The 15858-nt window shown below is 35.9% G+C and overlaps 2 protein-coding genes across 2 annotated transcripts; both read right to left on the bottom strand.

Moving 5' to 3' along the window:
- Positions 1-437: 437 nt before the first annotated feature.
- On the bottom strand, positions 438-1358 carry LOC100618282 (olfactory receptor 2D2-like). The gene has a single exon (XM_003339608.1). The coding sequence runs from the start codon at positions 1356-1358 to the stop codon at positions 438-440; it is 921 nt and encodes a 306-aa protein (XP_003339656.1).
- Positions 1359-14278: 12920 nt separating this feature from the next.
- LOC100010754 (olfactory receptor 2D2-like) lies at positions 14279-15214 on the bottom strand. Its single transcript, XM_001364120.4, has one exon. The coding sequence runs from the start codon at positions 15212-15214 to the stop codon at positions 14279-14281; it is 936 nt and encodes a 311-aa protein (XP_001364157.2).
- Positions 15215-15858: the final 644 nt, after the last annotated feature.

Genomic DNA, 15858 nt, shown 5'->3' with positions numbered 1-15858 from the left:
GTTATAAATACTTCACAACACCTGCTTTAGCTGTCTTCATAGCCATTAGAAGAAATTGTTCACATCTCCCCATTCTGGCAGGGGATGTTTTTACATGCTTGGAGTTTACATTCCATGCTAAGTCACTAAGGCATTTGAGGCTTAATGTCCATCAATAAGATTTTACCAGTTTACAGCTACTGGGGATATAGGGTTTCCAAGAGGAATTATCACATCTGATATTAGTGCTTGCCAAGTCCTTTTCCATCTTTGGCATCCAACTTTCACCCAATTCTCACCTGTGGCTCCAAGAAGGTATAGCATATAGATATATAAGAAATAAATGGAAAATATTTTTATGCATTTCCTAACAAGAGTCACAGGGGAATGGTTATTTTTTGTAAAGGGGCTTAATGATAAATTTTGCATATAATGTACTTATACCACAAGGATGAGGGTTACTTCCTATTAACTGCAGTTTTGAAAGCCCTCTTCACTTCCTTATTCCTCAGGCTGTATATAAGAGGGTTAAGCATAGGATTTATGACAACAAAGAACACAGCAACCTGCTTCATCTGCTCCCTTAGGGTCTTAGGTGTCATGAAGGAACTTATCAGTGTCCCATAAAAAAGGATGACCACAAGGAGATGGGAGCCGCAGGTAGAGAATGCCTTGAGTCTTCCTGAGGTTGTCTTCATCCTGATGACAGTCACTATGATAAAGCCATAGGAGACCAGGATCAGGGATACAGGTGTAAGCAGAATTACCACACCCATGAAAAAAATGGCTACTTCCGCTTTATGAGTGTCTCCTGATGCCAGGGTCAAGATAACTGGGGCATCACAAAAGAAATGAGCAATCCTATTGTCTCCCTGGTAAGGGAGGCTGAGAGTGAATACAGTATCAACTGAGGATACCACAATACCACAGACCCAGCACACCAATGCCAATTGTCCACAGAGTCGCCCTGTCATGATGAGAGAGTAATGCATGGGGTCACAGATCGCTAAATACCGGTCATAGGACATCACAGCTAATAGTGAACACTGTGTAGATCCAAAATGGAGGGTAAAGAAAAGCTGAGCAGCACAGCCCATGAAGGATATGGCCTTCTTCCTGGTCAGCATGTGGAAAAGGGCTTGCGGAACAATGGTGGTAGAAACACCAAGGTCAGCCAGAGACAAGTGGAAAAGGAAAAAGTACATGGGTGTGTGGAGGTGTGAGTCAGTTAAAACCAGGTAGATGAGAAGTAGGCTCCCAAGTACAGTACCTAAATAGACCCCTAAGAACAATATAATGAGCAGCAGCTGAGTCTGAGGGTCATCAGAAAGCCCCAGAAGGAGAAATTCTGTCACCCAGGTCTGGTTGTTCAGGTTCATATTTGATCTTCCTGCTTCTTTTGAATGGAGCCCACAGATACTTGTTGTAGGGATGTAATCTTAGCATCATAGAATCTTGTATAGAAAGGGACCTGAGATGCCATCTGGTCCAACCATCCACCTAACCTTCAATAACCACCATGATAACATTTCAAAAAGTCATTTTCATTGATGAGAAGTGCACCCTAACAGAAGAAAGTCATTTCATTGTTTGATAGCTCAAAAGCATTTGAAAATACTTAAAATAAGCCAATGTATGACATATAATGGTATAGTAGACAAGAAATGACTTTGCTAGCTTCTGATTCTTAATGGCAAGCAAAAGTCTTCTGTCAGACAATGCAATGTTCCAGGGAGGAGAGAAAAGGATTAGGAATTATCCCTTGGAACAAGGCAGAATGATACTGGTAATCTCTGCCTTGAGCTTACTTTCCTTTCATTTGTGTTTATATGCTTGATTAGTAATTGGTCAAAAAGTCTTGTTACAAAGAACACCAATTAAAGACTAACAATGATCACCCCACTTTTCCTCTCTTTGCCTATTTAATACTAATCTATCTATTTATTCATTATGTGCCTCACCCCCCAATAAATTCTCCAAACCAGTGACATTGACCTCTTTGCTATTTCTCAATCAGGGTACTCCATCTTCCATCTCTGAGTGTTTTGTTCTTACTCTTTATCTTCACCTTTTAATTTCGTTCATTTTCTTCAAGTTCCAAATAAGATCCCACATTCTACAAGAAGTTTTTCATGATCTCCCTTAAATTTAGTGCCTACCATACCTTGATTATTTTCTATTTATCCTGTATGTAGAATGTTTGAAAAGTTATTTGCATAGTATTTCCTCCTTTGGACTATAAGTTTCTAGAGATCAAAGGCTGTTGTCTATCAGTCATTCAATAAACATTTAAGGGTCACTTCTATGATGGGCACTGTATTGTGTGCTAGGAAAGCAAAAGAATTCTTGCTTTGAAGTAGTCATGGAGGCGACAGTATATAAACAACTATGGACAAGTAAGTTATATATATAGAAAAAAGGAAATAATCAACAAGAGGAAGATCTTAGAAGATATTTTGGAAATCACTTCCTGTAGAATATGGAATTTTAGTTAAACCTTGAAAGAAGTCAGGGGAACCAGGAAATGGAGATAAGGAAAAAAAGCTTTCCAAGAATCAGATATAGTCAGTGAAAATGCCCATTGTAGGGAGAGGGAGTGCCTCATTCAAGGAATAAAAGGACGGTTAGTATCATTGTTTAGAAAAATGTATGTGTGTAAGTAAACTGAAAAGGCAGGCAAAGGTTTTGAATGTCAAACAGAGGATTTGACATTTGTTCCTGGGGGTAATAGGCAACTTCATGAGTTTATTGAATAGGGCTGTCACATAGTTGACTTTTGCTCTGTACAAAAAGCACTGCTACGTGATGTAGAGTAATTGCTTAACAAATTTTTTTCTGACTGACACATCAACTCAAATACTACTTATTACTTGATGGTTTCTTTGAAACCTCTGCTTAATGATGTACTTTACTCTCTGCTTTCATATATGACTTTGTTTTGCCATAATCATGTAAAATTGTGTTTTGCTTTTTTATTTTACAATCTTAACCTGTAAATTGAGTAAAAGATCCTCAAGGGGAGAGACTGGGTTTTATCTATACTTTATGGATCCTCTACCTCTATTACAAAGTTCTGCTCAAAGTACCTACATAATTTAACTTGGTGGATGTATGAATAGGTGATCTAGTGTCCTGCCTTAATTTAATGAAGATCTGAATCAACATTTTTGAGACCATTGTTTTACCTCAGAGAAGGTCTATGGAAATATTTGAAGACAGAAACTCCCAAAGTTTGCTAAATCTTCAGTGATATTAGATAAACCAAGAGAATACTTAAAGGACACTCAGGGGATGGTGACATATATTATATCACTGCACTGAAGAAAAACTCCACTGAGACCTCCAGCTACAAAAGTATTTTAATTGTCTGAGTCTATCTTGCTCTCTTTATCCATATTCCAGAGTTAATGGAAACAGACACTGGCTATGCTGGCTGAATGTGAATTATTGTTTCAGATTCTATAAAGTTTGTTTTCCAGAAATGTTGATATTCATGGTAGGTTTTCTTAATATAAGTTTGAAGGTATTGCTCTGAACCAATATGCTCCCCAGATGGAAAAGGGGAGCCCATTTTAGAGAAAGTATTCTACGGTCAATATGGAATCTATATGGAGTCTATGACAGTTTCTACAAAACTATCCTCTGACACATGGCAAAGCAGAAAGTGTTCTGGATATGGAGTTAGAGGATATCCCTTTGCTATTTATTACTGGTATGATCTGGGGAAAATCACTTACCATCTCTCTTCCTCTCCTTCGGATAGAGGGGAATCAAGGTGACAAACTCAAAAACCACTTCGAGATATCCTTTCTTGACCTGCTTCCATAAAATATTAATTGACAAGGAGCCACCCATGAAATTCAAGGCAAAAATGTTTCTTGAGAAGATGAAATGATAAACTGATCTACAGTATCATGGAACAGAATCTTGAGAACAGAGTAGAAATGATGGGTTTACAGTATTTAACCTACAATTGAAATGAATTGGAAAAAGTGGACCCACTACCAAGAAGAAGTCCTAAGCAAGGTTGTGGTTTGCTGAGACCATTATTTTCCTGAAGTAATTCCCATATTAGGAATCATAGAACCCTGTTTTCAATATTCTGTTCCATGATACTGTAGATCAGTTTATCATAGAAAGAAACATTTTTGCCTTGAATTTCATGGGTGGCTCCTTGTCAATTAATATTTTATGGGAGCACATCAAAAGAATTTTAGAGTATTTAAATTTACACTCACATTTAACAAGAATTAATTATTGAAGTTGGTGACCATTATTCATATGAATTCCATCTCTTCCCAAGGATCTAAGGAGATAATAAATATGAAAATACCTTATATCTTCTGAGGAGCTATGTGTCCATTCCCCAGTGTAGCTAACACCAAACTCACAAATAAATTTAAAAATTCTAGTTACTCTCTGCCCTTGCTCCTTCAGCCACTGTGACACTCTTCCTGATGCTCACTGAAAATAGCAATCAGATTATCACTACATGAGGATCTGTGAGGTCATCTGATCTATTTTCTCTTCCCTAGCACTTCCTCTCTAATCCCATAGGATGGTCAATTTTTATCTCTTTCTATCTCTTTGTCTCACTTTTCATGATTCTATTTTCTCATCTGTTTCTGCTTGATCTTAATGCAAGTGATTTAATAAAGTCAGAGATTATTGAGAGGACTCATATTTTGAAGTACAGTTAGATAAAAAAAGTAAATAGTGCTGTCATCATATAAGGGTCCTACATCTAAAATAATACCTTTAAAATTTTCCCCCAAAACTGGTTCTAATTCCCAACTTCATCTAATTAAATCCAAATTTCTTTAGTACCAGTAATCACTGAAAAATATAATTTCTTTTTCAAGTTTAGGGTGTTATTTGGTTTTATTCTGATGATTGCAACTATGTTTTATTCTATGACTTATAGAAATTGTACCATTTTAGAATATGCATCTGAGTCCAGGTATGTGAACCTAAGTACCAATGATAATGATTGCTATTAAATACTGACATCCAAATTCTAAACCCTTGATTTCTAAATGAATTTCATTAATAACATTTCATTGCAATTTGTTAATAATCTATAAATAATATGCCATCCCTTGGAACTGATTGCCAATTCAAGCAAATAAGTCTACATTCCCTTCCATCTAGTTCCCTCTTATCAAAACAAATATTATCTTTTTATTGAAAAATGTCACTGTCTGAAAGAAATATATTTCTTTTCTTTATAATATTATAAATTTCAGACTAACTCATCTTTATAGTATCCCTAAGTAGTACAACTTAATTAAATTTGATTCTCCTGACTTCTTGCTCCATTACAAAATCTTAACTTCTTGACCAAGAAATAAGATGCGACTGTTATAGATGAAATTACAATTTGGAATGTTCAGGTTCTGTTCCTGACCCTACTTTTATATTTGATCCTTTTGTATTTCCATTTCCATTTAACCCTTTTCCAATTGTTAAAGCTACCAACCTGAGGGCTTGATTGTGTTCAGGGTATCAGAGCCCAAAAATGTAAATCCGGAAGATAAATGTCCAACTTGTATTACTCCTCTGTGAAATAATTGTGAAAAGAAGAGCAAATTCACAAAACTATTCAATTACTGAGATGGGAGGAACCTCAGAACTCATCTAATGAATGTCAGGCACTTAGCAACCATTCTCTCATCCACCAAATTACCAAAGTGTTCTTTAAAACTTATATTTCCACTCTAAATATTTCTGTAATATAATATGTTTGTCAGATTCCTCACCATCCTCTGACTATGCTTCAGATTATCATCATTATAAGATTCGGTTCCCAGAAGTATCTTTCTTACTCTGAAACCCATGCTACTAAAATTCCATTGACTATGTATTTGTGTTTATTGCATTTCATGTTTTTTTTATTTGTTCCTTTGTTTTAGTTAGTCTAGATCTTTTGGATCTCAATTTTCCACTGAAAATTTATCTTTATAAGAATTTGGTAACCTTGATATCTATGCCTTAATCCCAATCATTGATTTCTAAAAACAAGGAAGTGGCTTCAGTATGAGAATGCAACACAGAAGCTAATTACTCCCAAATTGCCCTCACGTTCTCCTTTACATTTTAGGTACAAAAATAGTTTAAAGGCCTGGTCAAGGTGTCTCAGAATTCATCACAATAAGTTTGAGTTTTTTCATGAAAACATAGTTAAAGATTCTGAATAAAAACTATGATGTCCATAGATGTTGATAGTGGAGGAAAATTAGAATTTCCTTAAAGTAGTTGGTTCTGACCAATACAATCTTGCCAATAGATAGTGATCAGCTAGCTGAGGTTTGGATCCTGGAATTTCTAGATAGTGACAGAATCCTGATTTCCTTAGATCTGTATGAGATAACAGAGTTCGTTATATGATTCTAATTTGGAGAGTTCAACTGGTCCTTTCTTACTTAATTCTTACTTACTCCTTCTTTCTAACTTAAATCTATTATTTTCTATATGAGGAAAGTGAGTGCCAGACTTGTTAAATATTTTTCCTGGGGTTATAGAAGTAGTAACCATCAGTGCTGAAATTTGAATCCAGTTTCACTGACTCTAGAGCCAGTTCTCTTTTCATTGTCATTGACTACCTTAGACACTGAAACACCCCAATTAGAAACAGAATATATCCTATGATTCTCTATAGCTGGTCTAACAAAGGATTAAATAAATAAATCTCTCATTTAAAAAAAACACCCTTACCTTTTGTTTTAGGATAAATACTGTCAGTTCCACGGCAGAAGGGCAGAACAGGCTAGACAGTTGGTATTAGGTGACTTGCCAAGGGTCATAAAGCTAGGAAGCATCTGAGACCAGATTTGAACCCAGGCTCTCCCATCTCTAGGTCTGGCTTTCTATCCACTAAGCACTTAATGCCTCAGTATTACTTCTTTAATTTCTACAATTACATTCTGGGTGTTAGATTTTCAGTGATTCTTTCATAGATCATCACCATTCCTGTGTGAGGGAGGGTACTTTTTTAGTGAAGATGGGGAAATAATTCCTCTCTCTTCTTGGCTTATAGCTATTATTCCATTCTAGGTCAGTTTTTATCACAATAATAATATTTAATGTTTACTGAAGATTTCAAGGTTAGCAAAACACTTTACTAGATTTTCTCACTTAATATTCATAATAATCTTATCAGGGGATTACTATTTCTATCTTTATTTTAACATAAAGAAATTGAGGGAGCTAGAAACTAAAAAACTTGTCTAGGGTCACATAATTAAGAGTCTGAGGCAGAATTTGAACATTTATTCCTAACTCCAAGTCTAGCACTCTAGACACAGCTCAACCTTTCCTAATTATGGATAAAATAAATATCATCCACATACTCTCTGTGTCAAAGGAATTTTTTATTTTATGCAAGTTATCACTCAGGATTCATCCCAAACTAGTTCCTGAGGAGTTTTTTCAGGTGATGGAAGACACAGATCCCATATGAAAACTTACCTGCCTGTTTTGAATTGCCAAGGGGAGAATGCTGGCATGTCAGATTAGGTGGAGAAGTATTCGCAAAATGAAAAAGTACTAAGTCAGGGAGATGCTAAATTTAAATCCCCTTTAAACATGAAATATCAAACTCACCCCCCTTTTCAGAAAGCCTGTCTACTTTGCCTCTTCTCTGCTCCAAACCTAACATTCTCACCTGAATGGCAGAAAAGACCAGGAAAATGTCTCATAGTGAGTCTGTATTAATTATGCAGAATTTAGAACATAGAGCTGAAAAGGCGCTTCTGGGTAGGATAGAAAGCACAGCAATCTTGTCCAGCAGTTAGATAGCACATTTCAAAGTCTTATCATTGAGACAGGAAGCAGGAAGCAAAATAGAAAAGGGAGAAGAAGAATAGAAAAATGACTTCATTCAGCCCTTCCTTTTAGCAAATATACTTGGTGGTTCAGAGTACTTCTCCTAATAAGCACTGATTCTTTGAGGACTGTCCCAGTTTAATGAGCTATGATATGAGCCTATCTCTGGAGCATCTAATAGACTCTAGAGGATTCCTCCTCATTAAGGTAAATATGGGATTCTGTTTCTATTTAGGATGGTTATCAGGTGTTATCAAGAGGACATTTTAGTGCAAGTAACTCAAAAATACATCCTCAGTTGTAAGCTTTGACTATTCACTTTCTCTTTTTCCTCAGAGGTTTAGAGGCATAGAAGATTACTAAATTACTAAATTTTACTAAAATACTAAAATTTGCTAAAAATTACTAAATTACTAAAAATGACTAAATAAATGGGAATGTGATCTATTTGATTTTTCACTAGAATACCGGATATTGTCTAATGTGTTTATAAGAATATATATATACCTTTTTGATCCTAGATTTCATGGTTTGTTTTCTTAAGAAAGAAAGTCATTTGAAATGTTCACAAGTTATATTCATCAGTGTAAATGTATGATCTTGATGTTTAATGATATGCGTATATTTGAAATCAGGAGCTAGAAAGAGAGAATCTCAAAGTTGGTTCATCAGAGGTGTTAAGAGAGTTTTTTTATTAGTTTCTCCTTTTTTATATTTAAGAGGAAAAGGAGCAATATTTTTCATTAAGAGACCCCCTGCTGTGCTGCTTGTCAGTTAGTGACAGTTAGAAGGGTGTGGGGGAGGGGAGTTAGTGAGTTGGAGATAGTTGCAGAGGGCTTTTGGTCTCTGGGTCCTCTAGAGAGAGGAGTGTGTAACTTGCTCTCTCTGGGATTGTGAGGAGATTGAGAAATGGATTTAAGGCCTTAATAATCTTATTTATTACTAATAACGTGAGTAGATAAGGTAGATTATATATTAATTATTATATATGTATGATAATTAAGGTAGATTATATTATTAGATAGTGAGAATAGGAGAGTAGGCGAGGGCTTCGGCCTAGCAGAAAATACTGCCCTCTGAGGCAGATAGATATAGGGTTTTTTAGAGAACTTTAGTTATGATTGGGATCTGGGGTAGAGTTACAAGTTATTGTAAGATTACTTTCACTTTCCTCCTTCCTATTTCCTATCCATATTTTCCTAATAATAAACTAAGTGTTTTGTGTTTTAACAAAAAGACTGTGAAGGGTTAAATTTTCAGGGCAGCAGTTTGATCAAAAGCCATTGTGAATTTTATTAAAGGTCCCTACTCTGGGGTCTGGTACTTCAGGCATTCTGTCTCTTTACTGACTCAGGGACTCTTCCAACATGTGGGAATGAGTTGGTATTCTATAGGCTCAGCCTTTGCTACTCATCTGGAGAGACTTAGGCTGGGCCAGTCCCCCATTATGCCGTTACGTTGCCTCAAGTGCTCTGCCGCCACAGAAGATTGAATAAGTTTTCTGCAGTCTCTGCCTTTGCTATTTGCTTAGGTTGTGCCAGTCACCCACTCTGCTGCTTTGCTATCTCAAGTGCTCTGCTACCACTTGGGAATACATAGGTTCCTGCTCTCTGCATTTTATACCCATATTGAGTGGTTCAGTCTAGTTTCATTTACCTTTTGTAGCTTCATTGTCTATGGTGAAGTAAAAGTGCATTGGGCTTGTACAAGTTCTGCTTATTTCCATAGATGCTATGCTGCTTACTCCAGTGAAACACACTCATCCTATTTTCCTTTGTTTTGAGGTGATTTATTTTCCATCTTATGTATTTGTGTAAGAATCAGGACAGCAAGCATCTTCTACTCTACCATCTTAACTCCCAGTATACTTATATCAATGTATTTTATATATATATATATATATATATATATATACATTTCTGGTAGGAAGTAATTGTAAAGAAAGTAGATTCTCATTAATTTCCTTTAGGAAAGCAATTTAGTTGTAGGAAAGCAATTATTGTACTAACAAATTATCCATATAAATAATTTGCAAAAGCACAAGATATGTGAATGAATGCATACTGACATAAACATAACTAACAAAACAATTTATACAATGAGAAAAAGTAAGTGGAATGAACCAAAAACTAAAATTTAACAATATATGATAATCTAACATGGGCATAGGGAAAAGCTGAGAAATGTGCTACTGTCTCATATTAGCAGATATCAGTAAATATGGGCATGGAATATTATATATACTATCAGGTGCAATTGTTAAGTTGGATGCTATTCATGAATTGCATTTTTCATTTTGTTTTTCTGTTCCTTTGATTACTTGATACAACTTTCTGGTTAGTGGAATGAGAGAGGTGTATTAAATATTGAATCTGCTATAAAAAAGAAAGATGTTGATAAAATAAGTCTGAGAAAATGAAAATAATGTCAATAAAATTCCACTTAATTATTTGGTCAAGTTATATGTAGATACATAATTTCAGGAAAGCATTTTTCAAGCTATTTATATGGACAAGGGGGTTAATGGCAGTTAAATCTCAGAATAGTGAGCTGTATGTAAATCTAGTTGAGTGCCTGGGTTAAAAAATTATAAATAATAAATTAATGACAATTTACAGATGAGTTTTACTGTAGTGTCATAATTTTATGTCCTTGTGTTATTTTTCTTTTAATCAATTACTTGGATGGAGGGATGCTTATCAACCTTTCCGATGATAGAAAACTGAGAGGGATAAATAATGTCCTGACCACTAACATGAGGACTCAAGAAAAAAGTCACAAGCTAAAGAAATGGGCTAAATTGTTTAAGATGAAATTTTATGTACTGAATTTGTATTAAATTATCTATTGAAAAGACCAAAATTAGGGTAGATTGTTAGAAATAACTTGTCTGCAAAGATGTGTGAAACTGATATAACTCAATTATGTGAAATGGAAGCTTAAAGAACTAGAGGCATTTAGTAAGAAGAGGCACAAATCTAGCTGAAAGAGATATGATGGTTGTCTTCCAATGTTTGTAAGACTCATATGGAGTAGGAATTAAGTTTATTCTGCTTGATGAGCAGAAAGAATTACAAAATATGGACAGAGTATGCAGAAAGGCAGGTGGCTAGTTATATGAAAAAAAAAAACCACAACTTCCCCACAATTAGAGCTGTCTAAAACTGTAACATACTGTCTTAAGATATTGAGCCAAATATTGGCTTGACTACTTCTCAAGGCTATATAGCTACAAGTTGAAGTAAATCTCCTCTGACATTTTTTCTTTTTTTTTAATTTTAAAATTTTTATTTAGAATATTTTTCCATGGTTACATGATTATAATTACCCTCTCCCCAACTCTCTCCTCCCCACTGCAAAAGCCAAGAAGCAATTACACTGGGTTATATATGTGGAAAGGAAAACTGAAACTGAGAAACCATTTTTAGAATGTTGCCAGGAGGGGAAGTGGCAGTTGGAGGAGCAGAAAGGACTTGTGGGATTAAAATCTTAAAAATGGGTCTATGCCCTGTGAACTCCAGAGAGACAGGAGCAAGGAACAAAGCCAGAGATCCCAACCTGTAGTGACAGAGCCTTGCCTCCATTGCCCTTTCCCTAAAGACAGAAAATTCCTGACATCTTTAGATCATTGATTAAATAAAGCAAAAGAACAACTGCTCCTGGAGGGTGCTTATCCCTTGAACCTCACAGGGTCACCCTGAAGATCCATCCCATCCCTTTACCTTCTCAAGAAGAATGCTAGTGACCTGATTAGAATAGGATCATGAAGTGATTAGAGAGGAAGGAGAAAAGGAGATGCTGAAACCTGAGCCATTTGACTTGGCTAGAGAAGGAAGAGACAACCTGTAGGGTTTCCTATTCTCACAGACCTATTCCCCCCCCCCCCACTTTGTTACTTGAACTATTAAACCAACCATGTTCTGAAGAAACTCAGTCAGATTCTAGTCATTGTAGTTTAGGAAAAAGAGAGGATGTGAGGCTAGACTGGCCATTTAGCCTCGACTAATCAATAAAGAGACAACAGGGACAGTCAGTCTACCTAACAAGTAGAGCTTCTAGGGGCTCAGGCACAGCCAAGTCCTGAGGACAAGTGAACTCCTTAATCCCCCAGAAGCCTACTTATTAAGACACAGCCTCTGTTCATCCTTGCCACAACATCAGCTCAGGGATACCTCTCTCATGGGTTTGAAGTGTGAAGGAAAGAGAATTTCACAGACCATCTCTCAGCTCCAGTGGTTCTCTCTCCTCTACCTCAGCAGCTCTCTTTATCCCTTCTGTACCTTCACCTTCTCCATTCCCTGTTACAACCCATCTATCTTCCTTTTTATTATCCTTACATATATGTGTCATTGTTCAAAACATATTTCTAATTTATTCATATTTGCAATTGAGTAATCCTTGCAATTGAGTGATGGATGGAGTGACCCATCAAAACCCTAATCAGATCCCTATTGCACTATGTGATTGAGTATATATTTTTCTAATGCATTTCTGGTTCCACAGTTCTTTCTCTGGATGTGGATAGCATTCTTTCTTACAAGTTTCTCTGGATTGTCTTGGGTCATTGCATTGCTGCTGGTAGAAAAGTCTGTTACATTAGATTGTGCCACGGTGTATCCGTCTCTGTGTACAATATACTCCTGGTTCTGCTCCTTTTGTTCTGCAGCAATTCCTGGAAGTCAGTCCAATTCACATGGAATTCCTCCATTTCTTTATTCCTTTGAACACAATAGTATTCTATCACCATCAGATACCTCAAGTTGTTCAGCCATTCCCCCAATCAATGGGCACCTCCTCATTTTCCAAATTTTTGCAACCACAAAGAGTAATTTTGTACAGGTCTTTTCCCTTATTATCTCTTTGGGGTACAAACCCAGCAGTGGTATGGCTGAGCCAAAGGCAGGCAATTATTTAAAGCCCTTTGTGCATAGTTACAAATTGCCCTCCAGAATGGTTGGTCCAATTCACTACTCCACCATCAGTGTATTAGAGTCCCAATTTTGACACATCCCCTCAAACATTTATCACTTTCCTTTGTGTCATATTGGCCAATCTGTTAAGTATCAATTGGTACCACAGAATTGTTTTAATTTACATTTCTCTAATCAGGAGGGATTTAGAATACTTTCTCATGTGCTTATTGATAGTTTTTATTTCATCATGTGAAAACTGCCTATGCATGTCCCTTGACCATTTGTTAATTGGGGAATGGCTTGATTTTTTTGTAAATTTGACTCAGTTCCTTATATATTTGAGAAATTAAATCTTTGTCAGAGAGTTTTGTTATAAAAATGTTCTCCCAGTTTGTTGCTTTCCTTCTAATTTTGGTTGCATTGGTTTTGTTTGCACAAAACCTTTTTAATTTGATATAATAAAAGTCATTCATTTTATAATGTTTTCTATCTCTTGCTTGGTCCTCTGACATGTTTTCTAAAAACATTTTTAGAACTATTACTATGCACATTTTCCTCTCTGTCATTTTTGTTACTTTCCTTTGGACATAACAGCTTATCAATATTAAGTCAATAAGTTGACAAGCACTGATGGAGTATCTACTGTGTTCCAGATACTGTATTCCTGAACACAGCATTTGTGATATTGTCCTACCTAGAAAGAACATAATGATTAACTGAATACATATAGAACACTATACATTAATGATTATCATGTTATGTTTTTCATTCATGCTTTATTTTTTTTAAATCCCATTAGTTTTTCAAAAGTCTTCCTTTTATGGTTCCTAACATGAAGCATTACTCTTTCTCCCTAAAATTTAGTGCAAAATGTCCAGGAGCCATGATAACTCTACATTAACAAAACTTATCCTTGAATACTTCATATTACTGGAGATTTCTAGAGTGATAGATGGATCATCTCACATCTAAGTCACGTTGCTGGTATTGTTCAGTTGTTTTAATTGTATCCAACTCTTCACATTCTCATTTGAGGTGGGGGTTTTTTCAAAGATACTAGAAAGTTTTGCCATTTCCTTCTCTAGCTTATTTTACATATGAAGGAGATGAGGTTGGAGGTAACAACTAATAAGTGTCTGAGGCTGGATTTGAACTTTTATCTTCTTGACTCCAGGCCTAGTGCTCTGTATACTGTACCACTTTACTGTCCTTATTATTGTTTAGTCATTTCAATTATGTCTGACTCTGTGTGTCCCTTTTAGGGGTCTTCTTGGTAAAGACATTGGAATGATTCGCCATTTCCTTCTCTAGCTCATTTTAGAGATGAAAAAAACTAAGACAAACAGGGTTAAGTGATTTGTAGGTATATGATATGCAAAAAGTCTTTATACCTTTATAATACAATATCAAGATGCATTCTCTATTACCAATCATGAGGGGAAATGCATTTTATATCTATAAAATTATGGTGGTGGTGGTGGTGCTGCTGCTGGTGTTGCTAGTTGTGATACAACAAATTTTTGAAATGAAATGTTTTGATGAATACAATTAAATTGTGAGGCTCAGAGTTTACAGATTTTCCCTCTGTTGGTTGCATTCCTGAAAGCTCTTTTCACATCTTTGTTCCGTAGGCTGTAGATAAGGGGGTTAAGCATGGGGTTTATCACAGCATAAAACACAGACACCAGTTTCCCCTGCTCCTTAGAGGACTTGGGTGTCATATAAGTCATGATTCCTGTTCCATAAAAAAGGATAACCACTAAAAGGTGGGAGCCACAAGTGGAAAATGCCTTGAGCCTCCCTGAAGCTGTCTTCATCCTGATGACAGTCACTATGATAGAGCCATAGGAAACCAGGATCAAGGACACAGGTGCAAGAAGAATCACCACACCCATGAGGAAAATGGCCATCTTTGAGCTATGGGTATCTCCAGATGCAATAGCCAAGATTGCTGGAGCCTCACAAAAGAAATGAGAAATTTTATTGTCTCCTTGATAGGGTAGGTGTAATGTGAATGTAGTGTCCACAATTGAAACTAGAAAACCACTGATCCAGCACCCCAAAGATAAGAGGCAACATAACCTGCCTGTCATGATAAGAGAGTAGTGCATGGGATCACAAATAGCCAAATATCGGTCATAAGACATTACAGCTAGCAAGGCACATTGTGTACATCCAAAAATTAGGAAGAGAAGCAGCTGAGCTGCACATCCTATGAAGGAAATGACCTTTCTTTTGGATAACATGTGAACTAGAGCTTGGGGAACAATGTTGGTAGAGAAAAAGAGGTCAGCTGTAGATAAATTGCACAGAAAAAAGTACATGGGTGTATGGAGCTGGGTATCAGTGAGAACCAGAAAGATAAGAAGCAGGTTTCCAAGAACAGTAACTAAGTACACCCCCAAAACTAATATGAAGAGTAGTAGTTGTATCTTGGGGTCATCAGAAAGTCCCAGGAGAAGGAATTCTGTCACTCTGAAGTGGGTTGTCTGGTTCATATTTGATCCTTTTATCTTTTTAGGAAGGAGTCAATAATTTCATTTGGAGAAATAAATTATCTAGAATAAAAAGATAAATAATTTTAAAAAAGTAAGAACCAAGGAGGAATATTTATTCTGCGTCTCAAATTATATTATAAAGCAGCAATTATAATAATCATTTAATATTGCTTAAAAATCAAGAAGTAGATCAATGGAATAGAATAGACAAAGGAGAATTAGAAACAATGTAACTCAATAACCCAGGATTCAATATTTCAAAAAGCATAAATTACTTTCAAAGGAACTTATTTCATAAAGGATTATTGGAAAAGCAATATGCCAAAAGTGAAATAAATCTTATGTCATATTCTACAAAAAATTTTAAATGGACACATAATCTTACAGTAAAGATTTTTTCATTAAGCATTTAGAAGAAAAGCATATAATATACCTTTAAAAGCTAAGAGTAGGCTATAGGAAATAAATAAGAGATAGAGACAGTTATTAAAGATAACAGATAATTGTGGATTCATAAAACAGAAAATCTGCATAAACAAAACTAATGCATATGGGTCCGTAATGGCAAACCTATGGCATGCATGCCAGAGATGGCATGCCTAGACCCATCTGTGGGAATGCATGCCAAGGATCCAGTGCTCCAA

Source organism: Monodelphis domestica, chromosome 1, assembly GCF_027887165.1.
Source record: "Monodelphis domestica isolate mMonDom1 chromosome 1, mMonDom1.pri, whole genome shotgun sequence".
Taxonomy (NCBI): Eukaryota; Metazoa; Chordata; class Mammalia; order Didelphimorphia; family Didelphidae; genus Monodelphis; species Monodelphis domestica.
The sequence above is the reverse complement of the archived record's forward strand: the minus strand, read 5'-3'. Positions and strand labels throughout refer to the sequence as shown.

Excerpts from the sequence above, each read along its gene's own strand:
- LOC100618282 (XM_003339608.1), bottom strand. The coding sequence starts at position 1,358 with ATGAACCTGAACAACCAGACCTGGGTGACAGAATTTCTCCTTCTGGGG.
- LOC100010754 (XM_001364120.4), bottom strand. The coding sequence starts at position 15,214 with ATGAACCAGACAACCCACTTCAGAGTGACAGAATTCCTTCTCCTGGGA.